The sequence below is a fragment of the Rhinopithecus bieti genome, unplaced genomic scaffold, assembly GCF_001698545.2.
Source record: "Rhinopithecus bieti isolate Rb0 unplaced genomic scaffold, ASM169854v2 scaffold_34968, whole genome shotgun sequence".
In the NCBI taxonomy this organism is placed as follows: domain Eukaryota; kingdom Metazoa; phylum Chordata; class Mammalia; order Primates; family Cercopithecidae; genus Rhinopithecus; species Rhinopithecus bieti.
This window is the reverse complement of record NW_016814942.1, coordinates 196,149-216,173: the sequence shown is the minus strand read 5'-3', so window position 1 is coordinate 216,173 and position 20,025 is coordinate 196,149. Positions and strand designations below refer to the sequence as shown.

General features: G+C 50.2%; 2 protein-coding genes across 6 annotated transcripts in view; both read right to left on the bottom strand.

The window, feature by feature from the left end:
- The window catches only part of PBX4 (PBX homeobox 4), a 61,564-nt gene extending 49,176 nt beyond the window's left edge, over positions 1-12,388 (bottom strand). For both annotated transcript variants that reach the window (XR_001881583.1, XM_017852707.1), the window contains exon 1: positions 12,174-12,388. Coding sequence is in view for 1 of the 2 variants with exons in the window: in XM_017852707.1 (XP_017708196.1) it covers positions 12,174-12,301 (128 nt within the window). In the remaining variant the exon portion in view is untranslated. The remainder of the gene's footprint in view (positions 1-12,173) is intronic.
- Positions 12,389-17,921: 5,533 nt separating this feature from the next.
- Positions 17,922-20,025, bottom strand: part of LPAR2 (lysophosphatidic acid receptor 2) — a 7,072-nt gene continuing 4,968 nt past the window's right edge. For 3 of the 4 annotated variants that reach the window (XM_017852704.1, XM_017852703.1, XM_017852706.1), the window contains one exon: positions 17,923-18,823. In XM_017852704.1, the coding sequence (XP_017708193.1) occupies positions 18,510-18,823 (314 nt within the window). In that variant the 3' untranslated portion in view covers positions 17,923-18,509. Of the gene's footprint in view, positions 18,824-20,025 lie in introns of all 4 variants that reach the window. The other variant, XM_017852705.1, reaches the window with a different exon arrangement.

Genomic DNA, 20,025 nt, shown 5'->3' with positions numbered 1-20,025 from the left:
TTTGAGACGGAGTCTCGCTCTGTCGCCCAGGCTGGAGTGCAGTGGCCAGATCTCAGCTCACTGCAAGCTCCGCCTCCCAGGTTCACGCCATTCTCCTGCCTCAGCCTCCCGAGTGGCTGGGACTACAGGCGCCCGCCACCTCACCCGGCTAGTTTTTTGTATTTTTTAGTAGTGACGGGGTTTCACTGTGTTTGCCAGGATGATCTCGATCTCCTGACCTCGTGATCCGCCCATCTCGGCCTCCCAAAGTGCTGGAATTACAGGCTTGAGCCACCGCGCCCGGCCATAAAATATTTTACTTTAGATATAGTAGAAAGTACTTTTTAACGCATACAAAGTAATTTCATAGTTTCTGTGGTTTATTATGAAAAGAAAACAAGTTCCCAAGCTTTGAGCATGTGCTTGAGCTAGCAGCGATCAAGCAGCTGCTGCAAATCAATGAGGTAAAGAGGACTGACTAATGAGAACTTTCCCAAGGGGATGAAATCACTTACTTGGTAGACATACCCTAAGGAAACCCCCAATGAGTCATGTCCTTGTATAATCCTTTTTCCTTGAGTTCAGGAAGTACCTGTGAGTTGCAATGTGCCAAAGGTGATGGTATCATCTGTGCCATCGTTAAGTTGTTATCCAAGACTCCACCTTAGACGAGTAGGGAGTCATCCACTGGCACCAGCTGCCATATCATGAGAGCTGGTGGCAGCAACTGCAGGCAGCCTCTACAGCTGAGAGCAGCCTCAACTGACAGCCAGGAAGAAAGCAGGGACCTTTTTACTTCAACTGCAGGAAGTGAATTCTTCCATCAACCATGCCACACTGGGAGAGAACCCCACGCTCTGCATAGGAACATAGCCTAGCCAACACCTTGACTGCAGCCCTGTGAGACCCTGAGCAGAGGACCTAGCTAAGCTGTGCCCAGAATCCTGACCCAAGGAAACTGTGAGATAATAAATATCTGCTGTTTTAAGCTGCCAGGCTTGCGGTGATTTGTTACAAAGCAATAGAGAGCTGATAATGAGATAGACTGGAAGCCAGAGAATGGGGACTGTGGGGAGAAAAATGGGGTTGGTGCTGGTATGTCTAACAAGTATATGACACGTTATGGCCGGGTGCAGGGGCTCATGCCTGTAATCCCACACTTAGGGAGGCTGAAGCAGGTGGATCACCTGAGGTCAGGAGTTCAAAACCAGGCTGGCCACCAGCCTGGCCATCATGGTGAAACCCCGTCTCTACTAAAATTACAAAAATTAGCCAGGCATGGTGGCACACGCTTGTAATCCCACCTGGGAGGCTGAGGCAATCGCTTGAAACCAGGAGGCGGAGGTTGCAGTGAGCCAAGATCGTGCCACTAAACTCCAGCCTGGGAAACACAGCAAGACTCTGTCTCAAAATAAACGAACAAACAAACAAACAAAAACACAAAAAACAAAGTATATGACATATTCTACCAAATCCACATATCTGAATTTTTTTGTTTTTGAGACAGTCTTGCTCTGTTGCTCAGGCTGGAGTGCAGTGGCATGATCTCAGTTCACTGCAACCTCTGTCTCCCAGGTTCAAGTGATTCTCGTGCCTCAGCCTCCCGAGTAGCGGTGATTACAGGTATACGCCACCACTCGTGGCTAATTTTTCTATTTTTAGTAGAGGCGGGGTTTCATCATGTTGGCCAGACTGGTCTAGAATTCCTGACTTCAAGTGATCCACCCACCTCAGCCTCCCAAATTACTGGGATTATAGGCGTCAGCCACTGCACCGGGCCACATATCTGAGTTTTTTAAAATGCTAATATTTATGAGATAAAATTCCAAAAAAAGGAAGAACAGTAAATCCTTTCAGTTGACTTCCAAGGAGTCTTCTAACCTAAACAAAAATCAAAAAAGCCCAAAACCAAAATTCTGAATATCATTTTTAAACCAATATTCAAAATCTGTAGCAAAACAATTGAGAGTCATATAGAAAATGCCAGAAAGTGAAAGCATAGAGCTTGATCCCACTTCAACCTCCTTTATTCAATATTTATGGGACAGACATTTATTGTGGAAGAGTACCATATGCTGGTCCTTGTATAAGGGCTAAGGAACATGAAAATGAATAAAAACATAATCCACATTCTGGTATCTACCAACAGTATGTTTTAGCTGATAATTTTAGCTATAATTTACTTTCCCAAATTATGGAACAATCTGCTTTCCTCAGCAAGGTATCATTTTAAATTACTTGGGAATTTGATTTAAAGATATATTCAGAGGTTTCAGTCCCCATGGAATAGAATACTACTTGAAAAAGCCTTCCCGAAAGCAACAATGACTCTAACACCTTAACCAAAGATAGACTAGATTATCCCTGATTATTCTCAGTTCTAGAAGGATTATTTTAGCTGACAAAAGCAGTCAGCAATATTATATATCTCCTGGAGACAGATCTGGGTACAAACAAAAATTTAGAAGATATGTTCCCTGCTCTTAAGAAATAAAACTGCAGGCCAGGCTCAGTGGCTCATGCCTGTAATCCCAGCACTTTGGGAGGCCGAGGCGGGCGGATCACTTGAGGTCAGGAGTTCAAGACCAGCCTGGCCAATATGGTGATACCTCATGTCGTTACTAAAAATACAAAAATTAGCTGGGCGTGGTGGCACGTGCCTGTAATCCCAGCTACTCAGGAAGATGAGGCAGGAGAATCGCTTGAGCTTGGGAGGCAGAGGTTGCAGTGAGCCAAGATGGTGCCACTGTACTCCTGTCTGGGCAAGTAAGACCCTGTCTCAAAAAAAAAAAAAAAAAAAAGAGAGAGAGAAAGAAAACTGAACTCCAGCCTGGGCAACAGAGTGAGACTGTGTCTCAAAAACAAAACAAAACAAACCAGTACAAATACCTTAGAAAGGTCAGAATACAGCCGGGCGTGGTGGCTCAAGCCTGTAATCCCAGCACTTTGGGAGGCTGAGACGGGCGGATCACAAGGTCAGGAGATCGAGACCATCCTGGCTAACACGGTGAAACCCCATCTCTACTAAAATACAAAAAACTAGCCAGGCAAGGTGGCGGGCGCCTGTAGTCCCAGCTACTCGGGAGGCTGAGGCAGGAGAATGGCGTGAACCCGGGAGGCAGAGCTTGCAGTGAGCTGAGATCTGGCCACTGCACTCCAGCCCGGGAGACAGAGCAAGACTCCGTCTCAAAAAAAAAAAAAAAAAAAAAAGGTCAGAATACTTTGCAACGTACAAAGTACTTACGCTGTACAAGTCTGGAACAAACCGCACTCTACTCCTTACCTGGCAGGGAGTTCAAGGCCATGCTTGGTAGGACAGCAGCTGAGGCAGGCAGTCACCCCCGAGTCTCCCTTCCAAGGTCACACCCACCACTCATGCCTGATGGAACCGCAATGCATGCCTTCATGCTCCACGCCTGCCTTGCATGCATGCTTGCACCAAGCCTACAATGCCACACCCACTTTCTTTGCCTAGGCAAAGCCTCAAGTCCAGATCTTGGCCGTCTCCTCAAGGCTCCTTGTCTTCCGCCTGACTTCAGCTAGACTCTGGAGTCATGCACTCTGATTGCCCATGCTCCACAAGGTCTAGTCTTGCTGAAGGGCTAACTCCTCATTGCCCTCTCTGGTCCCCTTGTCACCGCACTCTCCGATGTCTGCCTCTCCAAAAAATGAATCTCTTTTCAGGACTCACTGCTGCATTCCCACACCCAGCACCAGACCTGGCACAAAATACATGTTTATTGAATAGATCATATTTAATTTGTGATAATGTACTTTTAAAAGTGTCCTGTAGGCCGGGCGCGGTGGCTCAAGCCTGTAATCCCAGCACTTTGGGAGGCCGAGACGGGCGGATCACGAGGTCAGAAGATTGAGACCATCCTGGCTAACACGGTGAAACCCCGTCTCTACTAAAATACAAAAAACTAGCCGGGCGAGGTGGCGGGCGCCTGTAGTCCCAGCTACTCAGGAGGCTGAGGCAGGAGAACGGCGTAAACCCGGAAGGCGGAGCTTGCAGTGAGCTGAGATCCGGCCACTGCACTCCAGCCCCGGCGACAGAGCAAGACTCGGTCTCAAAAAAAAAAAAAAAAAAAAAGTGTCCTGTAAAGCCCGAGCCTGACTGTCTGATCTCCCACGGCACCCAATCAGCTGGGCTCTTCTGAGCAGGAAGCAAGTCAGATTTCAGTGAGTTTTGTAGGATCCCTGGGAAAAGCAGAGACAGGTGGCAGGCAGTATAGCCCCAGAGTTCAACAGAGCATGTCCAAATCTCCATCCAACTATGGTCCAGTTTTCTGGCCACTTGATTGCTTATCGAGAAACACAGTGAAGAGCCAGGTGCGGTAGCTCACACCTGTAATCCCAGCACTTAGGGAGGCTGAGGTGGGCGGATCACCTGAGGTTGGGAGTTCGACACCAGCCTGAACAACATGAAGAAACCCTGTCTCTACTAAAAATACAAAATTAGCCGGGCGTGGTGGCTCGTGCCTGGATTCCCAGGTACTTGGCAGGCTGAGGCAGAATTGCTTGAACCTGGGAGGCGGAGGTGCGGGGTGAGCAGAGATTGCGCCATTGCACTCCAGCCTGGGTAACAAGAGAGAAACTCTGTCTCTAAATAAATAAATAAATAAATAAATAAAATTAAAAAAATAAAACCAACACAATTCAAGCCAGACAAAGTGGCTCACACTTGTAATCTCAGCACTTTGGGGAACGCAAGGCGGGATGATCATTTGAGGTCAGGAGTTTGAGACCAGCCTGCCCAATAGGGTGAAACCTCATCTCAACTAAAAATATGAAAATTAGCCAGGTGTAGTGGCACACGCTTGTAATCCTAGCTAATCAGGAGGCTGAGGCATGAGAATCACTTGAACTTGGGAGGTGGAGGTTGCAGTGAGCCAAGATTACACCACTGCACTCCAGCCTGGGTGACAGAGCAAGACCCCGTGTCAAACAACAACAAAAACCAACACAATTCAACTCTTAGGAAAAGTACACCAAAGACAGCAAGACTCCTCTGGCACTAGACCAAGTCAAGCTAAGCATGTTAACCTAAGAGCATAACTAAAGCCTGCAAACAAGATAAGAAGAAAGACTACAAGGCACGAAGTCAACTGGCATCTAATTAATCTCCTTAGGGATAGTGAAAAAGAAAATTTCAAATATGAAATCCTACTTCCCAGGTTTGGACTGATAGACTCTCTCATGCTAACGCTATCTGGCTCTGGGAAATTCCACATCATAAATTCCCTCTAGAGCCTTTGCATTCTTTGAGTGGGTGTGCAGAAGGCTGAATGCTCACTGACATGCTTTATAACTATATATGAATATAAGGTTAGAATATACATAAGTATACATACTTTATAAGTATGTATGTTCTGACCTTATATTCCTTATTACAAAAGTACCAAGCCTAGGGGAACACATTTCAGGTATCAGCTCAAGCCTTGCCTCTTCAGTAAGTTTAAAGGATAGTCAAAATCACTTCATTATCTCCCCTTCATAATAGGAATTTAATCCATATCTCAGCAAAGTCAATCTGCAGAAATATTGGAGGGACTAAGAAAGTTACGCAAATCTCTACTAGTTGAGGTCGTATTAGTAAAATCAAATCAAAAGAGAAGGCCGGGCACGGTGGCTTACACCTGTAATCCCAGCACTTTGGGAGGTTGAGGCAGGCAGATCATGAGGTCAGGAGTTGAAGACCAGCCTGGCCAACATGGTGAAACCCCGTCTCTACTAAAAATACAAAAAATAGCCGGGTGCGGTGGCAGGTGCCTATAATCCCAGCTACTCAGGAGGCCGAAGCAGGAGAATCACTTGAACCCAGGGGGCGGAGGCTGCAGTGAGCCGAGATCATGCCACTGCATTCCGGCTTGGGTGAGAGATTCTGTCTCAAAAAAAAAAGAAAGAAAAGTTCAGAGATATGTTTTCTTCCTAAGAAAAGCTATGCAGGCACTGTTGGGTTGCCTAAAACCAACTTCTAAATACAGTTTTGGTTTTAGCTATGCCATCTCACACACCACACTGCTTGCTCCTAAAACATGTATAACAGTGAGCATTCAGAATGGGTGGGATGGCTCATGACTGTAGTCCCAGCATTTTGGGAGGCTGAGGCGGGAGGATAGCTTGAGCCCAGGAGTTCAAGACCAGCCTGGGCAACATAGTGAGACTCTGCATCTACAAAAAAATTTTAAGGCCGGGCACAGTGGCTCATGTCTGTAATCCCTGCACTTTGGGAGGCTGAGGCGCAGGCAGATTACCTGAGGCCAGGAGTTCTAGACCAGCCTGGCCAACATGGTGAAACCATGTCTCTACTAAAAATACAAAAATTAGCCGGGCATGGTGGTGCATACCTGTATACGCCTGTAATCCCAACTACTCGGGAGGTGAGGGTTGCAGTGAGCTGAGATCGCACCACTGTACCCCAGCGAAGGCAACAGAGCGAGACTGTCTCAAGAAAAAAGCAAAGCAAAACAAAACAAACCAAAACAAAACACCCAGGTTTGAAGAGATAGCTATATTTTCCTTCTGTAAATAAATGTATGGCAACAAAACATGTTGAGAGGGCTCACGTCTGAGATGAAAAATTCCTTCTTGCTAAACACTTAAGTTCAAATGACTGCTGGGGTGATGAAAGGGGTGACTCGCACATTGAGAGTGGGCAGGATCAGAAAGATTTGCAAAAGCCTCACAGGATCAGGTGATCAGAAGAGACAATCTGCTTCCCAGCCCAGGCTGGTAATCTACCAGGCTGCAGGGTTTACTGTGAGGAGCCGTATTTCCTCCAGAGCGGGGGAAGTGGTCCATTTGAGGATGGAAGATTGTTGTCTGGACGTGAGTGAACTTTAAGGCTTTGAGTTCATCTAAAGGCTAGGTCCAAAGAAATGAGGGAGATTTGAAGCTTCCACAGTCTCCAAATAAAAGCCCCAGGGGTCACCCCAACTCAGAAAGAGGCCAGAAACCAGGAACCAGTTACCTAACACCTGTGTTATCAAGCATGAATAATGCCCCCCACCACACCATTTAGTGTCTTTGTTGTTGTTGTTGTTCATGAGAGTTGTTTATTTTTATCAATTTCTATTTATGTTTGAATCTTTTTTATTTATTTATTTACTTATTATACTTTAAGTTCTAGGGTACATGTGCATAATGTGCAGGTTTGTTACATATGTATACATGTGCCATGTTGGTGTGCTGCACCCATCAACTCGTCATTTATATCAGGTATAACTCCCAATGCAATCCCTCCCCCCTCCCCCCTCGTTTCTTTTTTTTTCTCTGTCGTCCAGGCTGGAGTGCAGTGGCATGATCTCGGCTCACTGCAACCTCCGTCTCTCGGGTTCAAGCGATTCTCCTGCCTCAGCCTCCCCAGTAGTTGGCACATACTATAGGCGGGCATCACCACCCCCAGCTAATTTTTGTATTTTTAGTAGAGACAGGGTTTCTCCATGTTGCCCAGGCTGGTCTTGAACTCCTGAGCTCAGGTGATCCTCCTGCCTCAGCTTCCCGAAGTGCTGGGATTATAGGCATGAGCCACTGCACCCAGCCTAATTTCTTAGCCTTAAATCAAAAAGAGCTGTCTTTGAAAATAGTAAAGAAGTAACTGGCTGGCCAGGCGCGGTGGCTCATGCCTGTAATCCCAGCACTTTGGGAGGCCGAGGCAGGCGGATCACCTGAGGTCAGGAGTTTGAGACCAGCCTGGCCAACATGGGGAAACCCCGTCTCTACTAAAAAAAATACAAAAATTAGCCGGTGAAACCCCGTCTCTACTAAAAAAATACAAAAAGTAGCCGGGTGTGGTGGTGGGCGCCTGTAATCTTAGCTACTCAGGAGGCTGAAGCAGGAGAATCTCTTGAACCCAGGAGGCGGAAGTTGCAGTGAGCTGAGATCACGCCACTGCACTCCAGCCTGGTCGACAGAGGGAGACTTCATCTGAAAAAAAAAAGAAAAAAAAAAAGAAAGTAACTGGCTGCATTCCATTCTAAATCTAAAGCCTATCTAGGGAAACTAGAATCTCAGGAGATTGCTACAAGGAAAATGCAGCAGCCTTGAGGCTGTGCTGGGCCTGAGGAAGTCCACATCTGAGCAGAGTTCACCCCTTAAGCAGTAATATCCCAGTCTGGAAAGTACAAAAGTAGCTTCCAGGACACACCCAAAGCTCTGCCTCTGTGGTGACATTCCTGGGTGTGTCAAATCCATCTTCCCCCTTTCCCAACTCCTACTAATCCTCAGTGTCATGAAACTGTCCTGAATGCAAGGTGTTAGGCATTGATCCTGGCTCTGGGAACACAAAGTATAATAAAGCCACTGCTCTCCGACTAGCCTAACAGACAGGGCATCACGGAAGGCACCCTCTCCGGGCACAGCTCTTCTGTGCTAGGAATTACCTCTACACAGCACATCCCTGTTATAACAGTTATTTACAAATGGGTCTCCCACACACCCTACTTCTCAATGAGCTCCAAGAAGGCAGAGAACATCTTACCCATCTTGTTTCTCCAGCACCTGGTACAATGCTCCAAAAAGAATAAAAATACTGGTTCACGTCTGTCATTCCAGCACTTTGGGAGGCCGAGGTGGGCGGATCACTTGAGCTCAGGTGTTCAAGACCAGCCTGGACAACATGGTGAAACTCCATCTCTACAAAAAATACAAAAATTTAGCCAGCCATTGGTGGTTTGAGGCTGTAGTCCCAGCAACTTGGGAGACTGAGGCTACAGAATCATTTGAACCTGGGAAGCAGAGGTTTCAGTGAGCTGAGATCGCACCACAGCACTCCAGCCTAGGTGACAGAATAAGACCCTGTCTCAAAAAAAAAAAAAAAAAAAAAAAAAATTAGCCGGGCGCGGTGGCTCACACCTGTAATCTCAGCACTTTGGGAGGCCAAGGCGGGCGGATCATGAGATCAGGAGATCCAGACCATCCTGGCTGACACGGTGAAACCCCATCCCTAATAATAATAAAAAAAATACAAAAAATTAGCTGGGCGTGGTGGCAGGCACCTGTAGTCCCAGCTACTTGGGAGGCTGAGGCAGGAGAATGGCGTAAACCCAGGAGGCGGAGCTTGTGGTGAGCCACTGCACTCCAGCCTGGGTGACACAGCAAGACTCCGTCTCAAAAAAAAAAAAAAAAAAATTCCAAATTAGCCAGGCATGGGGGCACGTGCCTGTAATCCCAGCTACTCAGGAAGCTGAGGGAGGAGAATTGCTTGAACCCGGGAGGCAGAGGTTGCAGTGAGCCAAGATTGCGCCACTGCACTCCAGCCTGGGCAACAGTGTGAGAGTCCGTTACACACACACAAAATGCATTGAAGAACAAATGCAAGCATTATCCACGTTTTACTCTACCTCTTCCTTCCTAGTACTGCTCTTTACCTGGCTTTGTAACCCCTCCCCACTACAGGGCTCTAGTGGGTACACAGTCCACACCACCAGACCCTAGTTCCATACTCAGAGACCGTCCTTCACCTTACAACAGTCCCCATTCAACAAGGCCTCATCCTCCAAAAGGACTTCAGTCCTTTCCTTTCCTTTTCTCTAATAATCAGTGCAGGACCCAGACACAGTGGGCTGCCTTGTGAAGCAGATTCTACAGATCCTGGCTGGCTGACAAGTGGTGAGTGGAGGTAAACAGGATGGGAGGTATTAAAACACCTTTATTTTTTCCCATTGCAACTGGAATAAATAGTCCAAACTCCCTACTGATTGTTACCCAGATGACAAAAACAAAACTCTTTTTCTATTGAGACAGAGTCTCACTCTGTCGCCTAGGTTGGAGTGCAGGGGCGCTTGAACCCAGGCGCCTCCTGGGTTCAAATGATTCTCCTGCCTCAGCTTCCCAAGTAGCTGGGACCATAGACATGCACCATCATGCCCGGCAAATTTTTGTGTTTTTTTTGTTTTTTTTTTTTTGAGACGGAGTCTCGCTCTGTCACCCAGGCTGGAGTGCAGTGGCTCACTACAAGCTCCGCCTCCCGGGTTTACGCCATTCTCCTGCCTCAGCCTCCTGAGTAGCTGGGACTACAGGCGCCCGCCACCTCGCCCAGCTAGTTTTTTTGGTATTTTTTAGTAGAGACGGGGTTTCACCGTGTTAGCCAGGATGGTATCGATCTCCTGACCTCGTGATCCGCCCGTCTCGGCCTCCCAAAGTGCTAGGATTACAGGCTTGAGCCACTGCGCCCGGCAAATTTTCGTATTTTTAGTAGAGATGGGGTTTTGCCATGTTGGCCAGTCTGGTCTCGAACTCTTGACCTCAGGTGATCTGCCTGCCTACCTTGGCCTCCCAAAGTGCAAGGATTACAGGCATCAGTCACTATGCCTGGCTGAAAAAACAAAACTCTTTACTGAGACTCGTAGGCCCCATGTAATTGGGTTCCAGCCTCCCTTTATTATTACTATTTTTTTTTTTGTTCAGATAGAATCTTGCTCTGTCGCCCAGGCTGGAGTGCAGTGGTATGATCTCGGCTCACTGCAGCCTTCGCCTCCCAGGTTCTAGTGATTCTCCTGCCTCAGCCTCCCAGGTAGTTGGGATTATAGGTGTGCACCACTATGCCTGGCTAATTTTTGTATTTTTAGTAGAGACTGGGTTTCACCATGTTGGCCAGGCTGGTCTTGAACCCCTGACCTCGTGATCCACCCGCCTCGGCATCCCAAAGTGTTGGGATTACAGGCGTGAGCCACCGTACCTGGCCCCAGCCTCCCTTTAAACTCAACTCTTTCCCTCCCTGGCTAGGAACTTTCTCTTCCAAGCCAGGCTCCACTTTTTACAACCTCTTTCCCACCTCAGGGCCTCTGAAGGTGCTGTCCTCTCCACAGATGTTCTTCTCCACCTGGCTTCCTACAGCATGCAACCCCTATCCCTACAGCTTTTATTGCCATTTATTTTATTTTTTTCTTTTCTCAGATTGGTGCAGGGAGGTGTCACTATGTTGCCCAGGCTGGTCTCAAACTCCTGGACTCAAGTGATCCTCCCACTGTTAGGCAGCTGGGATTACCTACCCATGTCTGGCTTATACTTTTTTGCTTTTGTTTGAGATATTGTCTAGCTCTGTCACCCAGGCTGGAGTGCAATGCCTTGATTCGGCTCACTGCAGCCTCAGCCTCCTAAGTAGCTGGGACTATAGGCTTGTGTCACACCTAACTAATTTTTTAGTTTTATTTTTGGTAGAGACGAGGTCTTACTACATGGTTCAGGTTGGTCTCGAACTCCTGAGCTCAAGCAATCCTCCTGCCTCAGCCTCCTAAAGTGCTGTGATAACAGATGTGAGCCACTCCACCCAGTCCGTATTTTTTGCTATTTACTTTCCCTCCCCTAAATCATGAACTCGAGAGCAGGGACTGTCAGCACCCGGTTCCCTACGCAGTTACTGCAAGGATTCAATAAAAATTTGCTGAATTCATTAAAAAGAAAATAGGTCTTCCATCTCCACCCACTCCACTAACCCTTTTCCCAAAAGTTCTGGATGGTTCCCACACCAAGTTACCCCAATTCAATTCTTCAATCTCCTGCAGAGACATTCCTGAGTCCCATTCCCCACCACTCACTGTCCATCATCTGTCCTGGAAACTTCCCACCCACAGGCCGGGCTCGGTGGCTGGGGCCTGTAATCCCAGCACTTTGGGAGGCCAAGGCGGCATAACTGCTTGAGCCCAGGAGTTCAAGCAACTGTAGTGAGACCCCCTGTCTCTACAAAATATACAAAAAAATTAGCCAGGCGTGGTGGCACGTGCGCCTGTGGTCCCAGCTACTCGGGAGGCTGAGGCAGGAGGATCAACTAAGCCGGGGAGGTGGAGGCTGCAGTGAGCCATGATCACGCCACTGCACTCTAGCCTGGGCGACAGAGCGAGACCGTGTCAAACAACAACAAAAAACTTCCCACCTGCAGAAGTCCCATTAACGTACCCATTTAGTCATTCGCTCGTCAAAAGTACCGTACGTGCCCATTTCTCAGCCCTACTCCCCAAACCCAACATTCTCACCCCAAGATGAACTGCTGAAAATCCTTCACGCCACTGCTCAGCCCCCATAAGGCCCGTCCAGCCCGTTCCGTTTGAACCCCATACATCCTTTCGTCCTCGGGCCCCCCTCCAGCCCTCCTCAAGCGTCCCTCGTCAGTCTGCCCTCCCCGCCCTGTCCCCTCTGCCCGCCACCCTCACTGCCACGACCCTGCGTGGCCCCGCCGAGCCCGCGGGCAGCACCTGGCCTGCGCCTCGTCCAGGCTTTGGTGGGTGACGGCCATGATCTGCTGCAGGACGTCGCTCGTGTCGGGCCGCCCCGGGCGGCGCGGGGCGGGGGGCGATGGCGCGGAGCGCTGCGTGGCGGCCATGAGCGGCAGGGCCAGGCGGGCGCTGTGAAAGAGCCGTCGAGCCTGCAGCACTAGCACGCGAGCCGCAGCCAACCGCCGCTGCCTGAGCTCCACGCCAGCCAGCGCTCGCGCCTAAGCCACGCCCACCGCCGCTGCCGCCAGCCAACCCGTGCATTGCACTGCCCACAGACACGCCCCTTCAACGCCGTCAGCCAACCGGCGCCACGCACCGCGGGGAGACGCTCCGAACTTCCCTCTCCCCGGGCTTGGACTCGGTTAGGGGTTGCCGAGGCAACGGCACTTCTCACAAGCGCCCTCCTCCAGCCTGAGAGAGGGCAGCGCTGGCTCCGCTCCAGCCAGAGGCCCCCATTCCTCACATCTCCTGCGGTGCACGCCTCCTTCAGCTCCACTCACATCTCCTCAGAGTTCCTGCTCCTCCTCAGAGCCCCCTGCTCCTCCTCAAAGCCCTCGGTCCTCAAGAGACCCTCACTCCCCAGAGCACCCCAACTCTTCCTTCAAGCCACCCCCTCCTCCTCAGAACCCCACACCTCTTATAGCTTGATCAACAGCCCCCATTCATTTCCAGAAGCCCGAAGCCCCAAGCCCCAGACCCCTGCTCAGTCCCCCTAATTAGCTCCCTGCAGCCTCAGCACCACCAGGTGGGCCACTGGGGCCCCTGGCTCTTCCTCTAGAGCTTTCCACGCCCCCTTCACCCGGCCAAGGGGGAGCGCAGGTGTGCGTGGTTGATGGTAACAAGGAGGTCAGAACGCAGCGCTTTTCTCCACTGAAGAAATCAATTCCAGTCACCTTTCAAGGTCCAGCTAAAGAGTGACCTCACTTGTTTATTCATCTTCGCAGTCTACAGTTCTGGGCATAGAAAATGCTACCACGTGGTTACCGAATGAAAGAAGGAGGTTTACTGAGAGCCTCCCCTGCAGTGCGCCCCAAATCAGAGCGAATCCTCACATCTTTGTTTCTAGCCCTTAGGACACAGCATCAGAGGTTCCTAGTGCACAAGAAAAGGAACTGGGCGGTGGTTCACGCCTGTAATCTAGCACTTTGGATGGCGGAGGCGGGAGGATCATTTGAGCATGGGAGTTTGAGACCAGTTTGGGCAACATAGTGAGACCCCGTGGTGGTGCACGCCTGTGGTCCCAGCTACTTGGGACTTGAGAGGCTGCAGTAAGAGGATCACTTGAGCCCGCGAATTTGAGGCTGTAGTGAGCCATGATTGTACCACTGCACTCCAGCCTGGTTGACAGAGACCAGGTCTCAAAAAAAAAAAAAAAAAAGGAATGGACTGGACACGAATCGCTTCTCCAAAGTCACAGAACCTCCTGGAGCCTATTTGCTATGAGGACAGGCTCCAGATGTGGGCTCAGTAAAAGGTCCTTAGCCTGCTGGCTGGGAACCCTTCCAGGGTGGGGCCCATGTTCTCTCCATTGCTGCTGGGGAGGACATTCAAACACCATCTGATATGGCTGGATTGGAGAGCATTGGGAGACTCCAAAGGGGACGGTAGGGAGTAGGGAGTGAAAATGAAAGACATTGACTGTCTGGACAATAGGGAAAGCTCTGTGATGAAGGAAACCACCGACACTTGGCTCCAATGACAGGAAGTAATAGATTGCATGGGAGCCACGGAGACCAGTGCCTGTTCAAAAGGTCACCCGGAAGCACAGCACTGCCCAGGAGGCCTGAACAGCAGTGGCCTTCAGGCTGGGCGCAGTGGCTGACACCCGTGATCCCAACACTTTGGGAGTCTGAGGTGGGAGATTACTTGAGCCCAGGAGTTTGAGACCAGTCTGGGGAGCATAGTGAGACGCCATCTCTACGAAAATAAAAATTTAAAAATTAGCTAAATTAGCTGGTCATGGTCCCAGCTACTTGGGAGGCTGAGGCGGGAGGATAAGTCGGGCCCAGAAGGTTGAGGCTACAGTGAGCTATGTTTATGCCACTGCACTCCAGCCTGGGTGAGAGAGCAAAACCCTGCCCCAACCCCAACAAAGTAGTACCTTCAGAGAACTTGGAGGGCTGTGGGCACTGGAAGCTTCAGGGACCAGCAGAGACAAAAATTGAAGCCACTTGGTAGAGAGGGGAGATCGACAAGAGGAAATGGGACAAGGTCTTGAAGGAGACCCACGGGGTGCAGGTTAAAACCTGGAGGAGCTGATGTGAACAGCCAGCTCAGAGAGCCTGAGACAGAGTTGCCTTTAATTTCTTTCTTTTTTTTTTTTGTTGAGACAGAAGTCTTACTCTGTTGCCTAGGCTGGAGTGCAGTGGCGCGACCTTGGCTCACCGCAACCTCCGCCTCCAGGGTTCAAGCAATTCTCCTGCCTCAGCCTCCCGAGTAGCTTACAGACACCCACCACCACACCTGGCTAATTTTTGTATTTTTAGTAGAAATGAGGTTTCACCATGTTGGCCAGGCTAGTTTCAAACTTCTGACCTCAGGTGACCAGCGTGCCGCGGCTTTGCAAAGTTCTGGGATTACAGGCATGAGCCACCTCGCCCGTCCCATAGTTGCCTTTTGGAGGTCATCGGGGGTCTCCACTGCATAGAAATTAGTTGGCAGCCTTGGTACTCAAAGTGCCCGGCCAGGCCCAGTTAATAGAGAAGGACCTGGGAGTTTTGGGTTCTTTGACAACACATATTTTAGTGGTTTAAGAATTTGGCACAGGTGGCTGAGTGCGGTGGCTCATGTGTGAGTGACCTGGGTTCAAATTCTAGCTGTTATTCAGCATGGGACTCAAAAGTAGGGACATAACCCCACCTCCTCAGTGGTGAGGTGGGAGCAGAGAATGAGATCCTGGCACACACTGTGCCTTGGAGGGGGCTTCCCTGAGCATCTCAGAGGGGGACGCATCACGGGTCTGGCACTCATGGGTTGGGTGCTGTGGGGTGCGGTAGGGAAAGCCCAGCTGAGTTTGGGACCAACTCTGGGCTTTGTGGGAATCTGAAGTCCCTTTCCCAGGGGCCTCTCTGGTCCCTCAGCGAATGTATATGCCCTTTCCAAGCTGTGTTAACCATGGGCCAGATCACAACATGTCTGAGTCAGTGTTCTCACATAAAAATCAGTAAGACTGGCCAGGCATAGTGGCTCACACCTGTAATCCCAGCACTTTGGGAGGCCAAAGCGGGCAGATCACGAGGTCAGGAGTTCAAGACCAGCCTGGCCAATATGGCGAAATCCCATCTCTATTAAAATACAAAAAATTAGCCAGGCATGGTGGTGCATGCCTATGGTCCCAGGTATTTGGGAGGCTGAGACAGGAGAATCGCTCGAACCTCGGGTGGGCGAAGGTTGCAGTGAGCTGAGATCATGCAAGACTCTGTCTCAAAAAAAAAAAAAAAAAAAAAAAAGGCCAGGCACGGTGGCTCATGCCTATAATCCCAGCACTTTGGGAGGCTGAGGTGGGCGAATCACCTGAGGTCAGGAGTTTGAGACCAGCCTGGCCAATATGGGGAAACCCCATCTCTATAAAAGTACAAAAAATTAGCCAGGCATGATGGTGGGTGCCTGTAATCCCGGCTACTTGGGAGGCTAAGGTGGAAGAATCACTTGAACCTAGGAGGTGGAGGCTGCAGTGAGCCAAGATCTTGTCATTGCACTCCAGCTTGGGCGAGGGAGAACAAGACTCTGTCTCTAAAAAAAAAAAAAAAAACCTGGTGCGGTGGCTCACACTTGTAATCCCAGCACTTTGGGAGGCTAAGGCCAGTGGATCACGAGGTCAGGAGGCCTGGCCAATATGGTGAAACCCCATCTCTACTAAAAATACAAAAATTAGCCCGGGGCATGGTGGTGCACACCTGCAGTCCCAGCTACTCTGGAGGCTGAGGCAGAAGAATTGCTTGAACCCAGGAGGTGGAGGTTGCAGTGGGCCAAGATAGGGCCATAAGATGCAGGTGATTAAATAATAAGGAATCTAAGGCTGGGCATGGTGACTCACAGCTGTAATCCCAGCACTTTGGGAGGCCGAGGTGGCAGATCACCTGAGGTCAGGAGTTCAAGACCAGCCTGGCCAACATGGTGAAACCCCATCTCTACTAAAAATAAAAATTAGCTGGGTGTCGTGGGCACCTGTAATCCCAGCTACTCGGGAGGCTGATGCAGGAGAATCACTTGAACCTGGGAGGCAGAGGTTGCAGTGAGCCGAGATCGCGCCATTGCACTCCAGCCTGGGCAACAGAGCAAGACTCTGCCTCAAAAAAAAAAAAAAAAAAAGCCCTGCACAATGGCTCATGCCTGTAATCCCAGCACTTTGAGAGGCCGAGGTGGGTGGATCACGAGGTTGGGGGTTCAACACCAGCCTGGCCAAGACGGTGAAACCCCATCTCTACCAAAAATACAAAAATTAGCCAGGTACAGTGGCAGGCACCTGTAGTCCCAGCTACTCAGGACCTGAGGCCGGAGAATCGCTTGAACCTGGGGGGCAGAGATTGCAGTGAGCCAAGATTGCACACTGCACTCCAGCCTGGAGGACACAGTCAGACTCTGTCTCAAAAAAAAAATGGAAAAAAAGCACCTAAAGTGCTTACCAGTGTGCCAGGCACATCAGAGGAGCTTGAGAAATGGTAATGCTCAAATCCTGCATCCCACTACCTGAACCCCACAACCTGTGGCTGGAAGTGTGAATGCAGGTCGTGGGCAATGGGATAGAAATGGCTGGGCACATGACCTTGAACCATCAGGGCTCAAACAAAAGGGCAGTGGGGAGGGAGGGGGCTCATAGGGTCCAAACACTACCCTGAGCTGCAGAGAAAGACAGGCAGGCAGGCAGTGAGATGGAGGCAGAGCAACAGACAGGGGAAACAAAGAACAGAGATAGAGGGGAACAGATGCAAGACCCCAATAAGAGAGAGGGACTGGGCGTGGTGGCTCATGCCTATAATTCCAGCACTTTGGGCGGCCAAGGTGGGTGGGTGGATCGCTTGAGGTCAAGAGTTCGAGACCAGTCTGACCAACATGGTGGGACACCACCTCTATTAAAAATATAAAGATTAGCCAGGCATGCGGTGGCTCACACCTGTAATCCCAGCACTTTGGGAGGCTGAGGTGGGTGGATCATTCAAGGTCAGAAGTTCAAGACCAGCCTGGCCAACATGGTGAAACACCATCTCTACTATAATACAAAAATTAGCTGAATGTGGTGGCAGATGCCTGTAACTCAGCTACTCGGGAAGCTGGGGCAGGAGAATCGCTTGAATCCAGGAGGCAGAAGTTGCAGTGAGCCGAGATCAAGCCACTGCACTCCAGCCTGGGCGACAGAGTGAGGCTCCCTCTCAAAAACAAACAAACAAACAAACAAACAAATAAATAATAATAAAAATACAAATACAGAGATTAGCCGGACGTGGTGGCATGCACCTGTAATCCCAGCTTACCCCGAAGCACGAGAATCTGGAACCCGGGAGGTGGAGGTTGCAGTGAGCTGAGATTGTGCTATTGCTCTCCAGCCTGGGCTACAAAGTGAGACTCTGTCTAAAAAAAAGAGATGGAATAACAGCCAGCCAGACTGAAGAAGAGGGAGCACAGGGCCAATGTTGAAGGATCCTTGCTGGACCTGGGCCAAGGTAGACAATTCCGGGACACATGGAGAGATACACTGTCTGAATTGATAACAAATGTTTTGGAGACCTCAGAGTGAAAAGAAAGGTTTACTCCTTGTATCATCCCCTCCCAGTGGACTGCTTCAATTCTAACAGAGACAGGCCAGCCCCTGGAGGGTGCAAGGAGTCACAAACCTTTCCCAGCTCACACTCTGCATCCCTCAGTCTCTGCTGCTAAAGAATCAGCCTCAGGTGGATGGGACGTCCACAAGTCTGTCCTCATTACCCAGTCACACTGGGTAGCATGGCCCGAGAGAGCCCTCATCTCTCCCCACCTTAAAACCCTCAGCATCACACAGCAGGAACCAGTCCACAGGGCTTACCAAGGATACGCAGTGAAAACAGAAAAATGTCTGTTACAAACCCCCTAAACCTGAGATGGCTGAAGAGCCAGATTCTCGTGCCCCATCTGACTCCCCCAGGCAGTGGGAGATGACCCCAAGCCCCCACTCTCTGGGCAGAGTGGTGTGGCTGGGGAGGGCTGCCAGTGGTGCTGTGCCGTGCCAGACCCTGGCCTGACAGTCAGTCAGTCCCGCTGGTTGGGTTGAGCCAGGAGCACCCACAAGTCATCGGGGCTGTGGATTTGTTGCTTGCTGCATACCGCTGAAGTTCAAGGTAGCTAAAGGGTGGAGTCCATCAGTGGGTGGCCATTCTCGGGAAGCATGATACGAGTGCTGGCACCTCCCTGGGCAGAGGATGTATAGTGGGCAGACTCGCGGGTGGACCGGCGGAGGCACGCACAGCAGAGGAGGCGGCGGAAGGTGCGGCGCATCTCAGCATCTCGGCAAGAGTACACGGCAGCATTGACCAGTGAGTTGGCCTCGGCCAACAGTAGGAAGTACTTTTCTACAGCCAGGACATTGCAGGACTTGCAGCCCAAACCATCCAGGAGCAGTACCACCTGGCCTGGTGTCCAGCAGACCACGAACGCCCCTGTGGGACAGAGGCAGAAGTGAGCTGGGCACGCTGTCAGAGGCGCGGCACCTACAGCTCTCAGTTTGGGGTTGGAGAGGTCTCCAGAGCTCAAACAATAACGGTGCAGTTTGCAGTGCAAGAGTTGCCTGTTTTGCTGATTCTGCGGTGTAACAGGAAGACCTGCTAAGATGGGCCATCTATGCTAATTGGTACACAGTGGCCAAGGCACTGGACATTGTGTGTGTGTGTGTGTGTGTTTGAGATGGAGTCTTGCTCTGTCGCCAGGCTAGAGTGCAGTGGTGCAATCTTGGCTCACTGCAACCTCTGCCTCCCAGGTTCAAGAGATTCCCCTGCCTTAGCCTTCAGAGTAGCTGGGACTACACGCGCCCGCCACCATGCCCAGCCGCTTGTTTTTTTTAAATTTTAGTAGAGATGGGGTTTCACCATGTTGGCCAGGATGGTCTCGATCTCCTGACCTCATGATCCGCCTGCCTCGGCCTCCCAAGGTGTTGGGATTACAGGCGTGAGCCACTGCGCCCGGCCTGTGTGTGTTTTTTTGAGACACGGTCTCCTTCTATCACCTAGGCTGGAGTGCAGTGGCACGATCATACCTCACTGCAGCATTTGACAGGCTGAGGCAGGATAATCGCTTGAGGCCAGGAGTTTGAGACCAGCCTGGGCAATATAGTGAGACCTCATCTCTACAAAAAATAAAAAATTAGCCAGGTGTGGTGGCACATGCCTGTAGTCCCAGCTACTCAGGAAGCTGAGGTGGGAGGATTGCCTGAACCCTGAATGTCGAGGCTGCAGTGAGCTACGATGGAGCCACTATAGTCCAGCCTGGGCAAGAGTAAGACCCCGTCTCTAAAAAAAAAAAATTTCAAAATTTAAAAGTATGGGCCGGGTGTGGTGGCTCATGCTTGTAATACCAGCACTTTGGGAGGCCAAGGCAGGTGGATCACAAGATCAAGAGATCAAGACCATCCTGGCCAACATGGTGAAACCCCATCTCTACCAAAAATACAAAAATTAGCCAGGCGTAGTGGCATGCACCTGTAGTCCCAGCTACTCAGGTGGCTGAAGCAGGAGAATCACTTTAACCTGGGAGGCAGAGGTTGCAGTTAGCCGAGATTGCGCCACTGCACTCCAGCCTGGGTGACAGAGCGAGACTCGGTCTCAAAATAATAATAATAATAATAATAATAATAATAATAATTTAA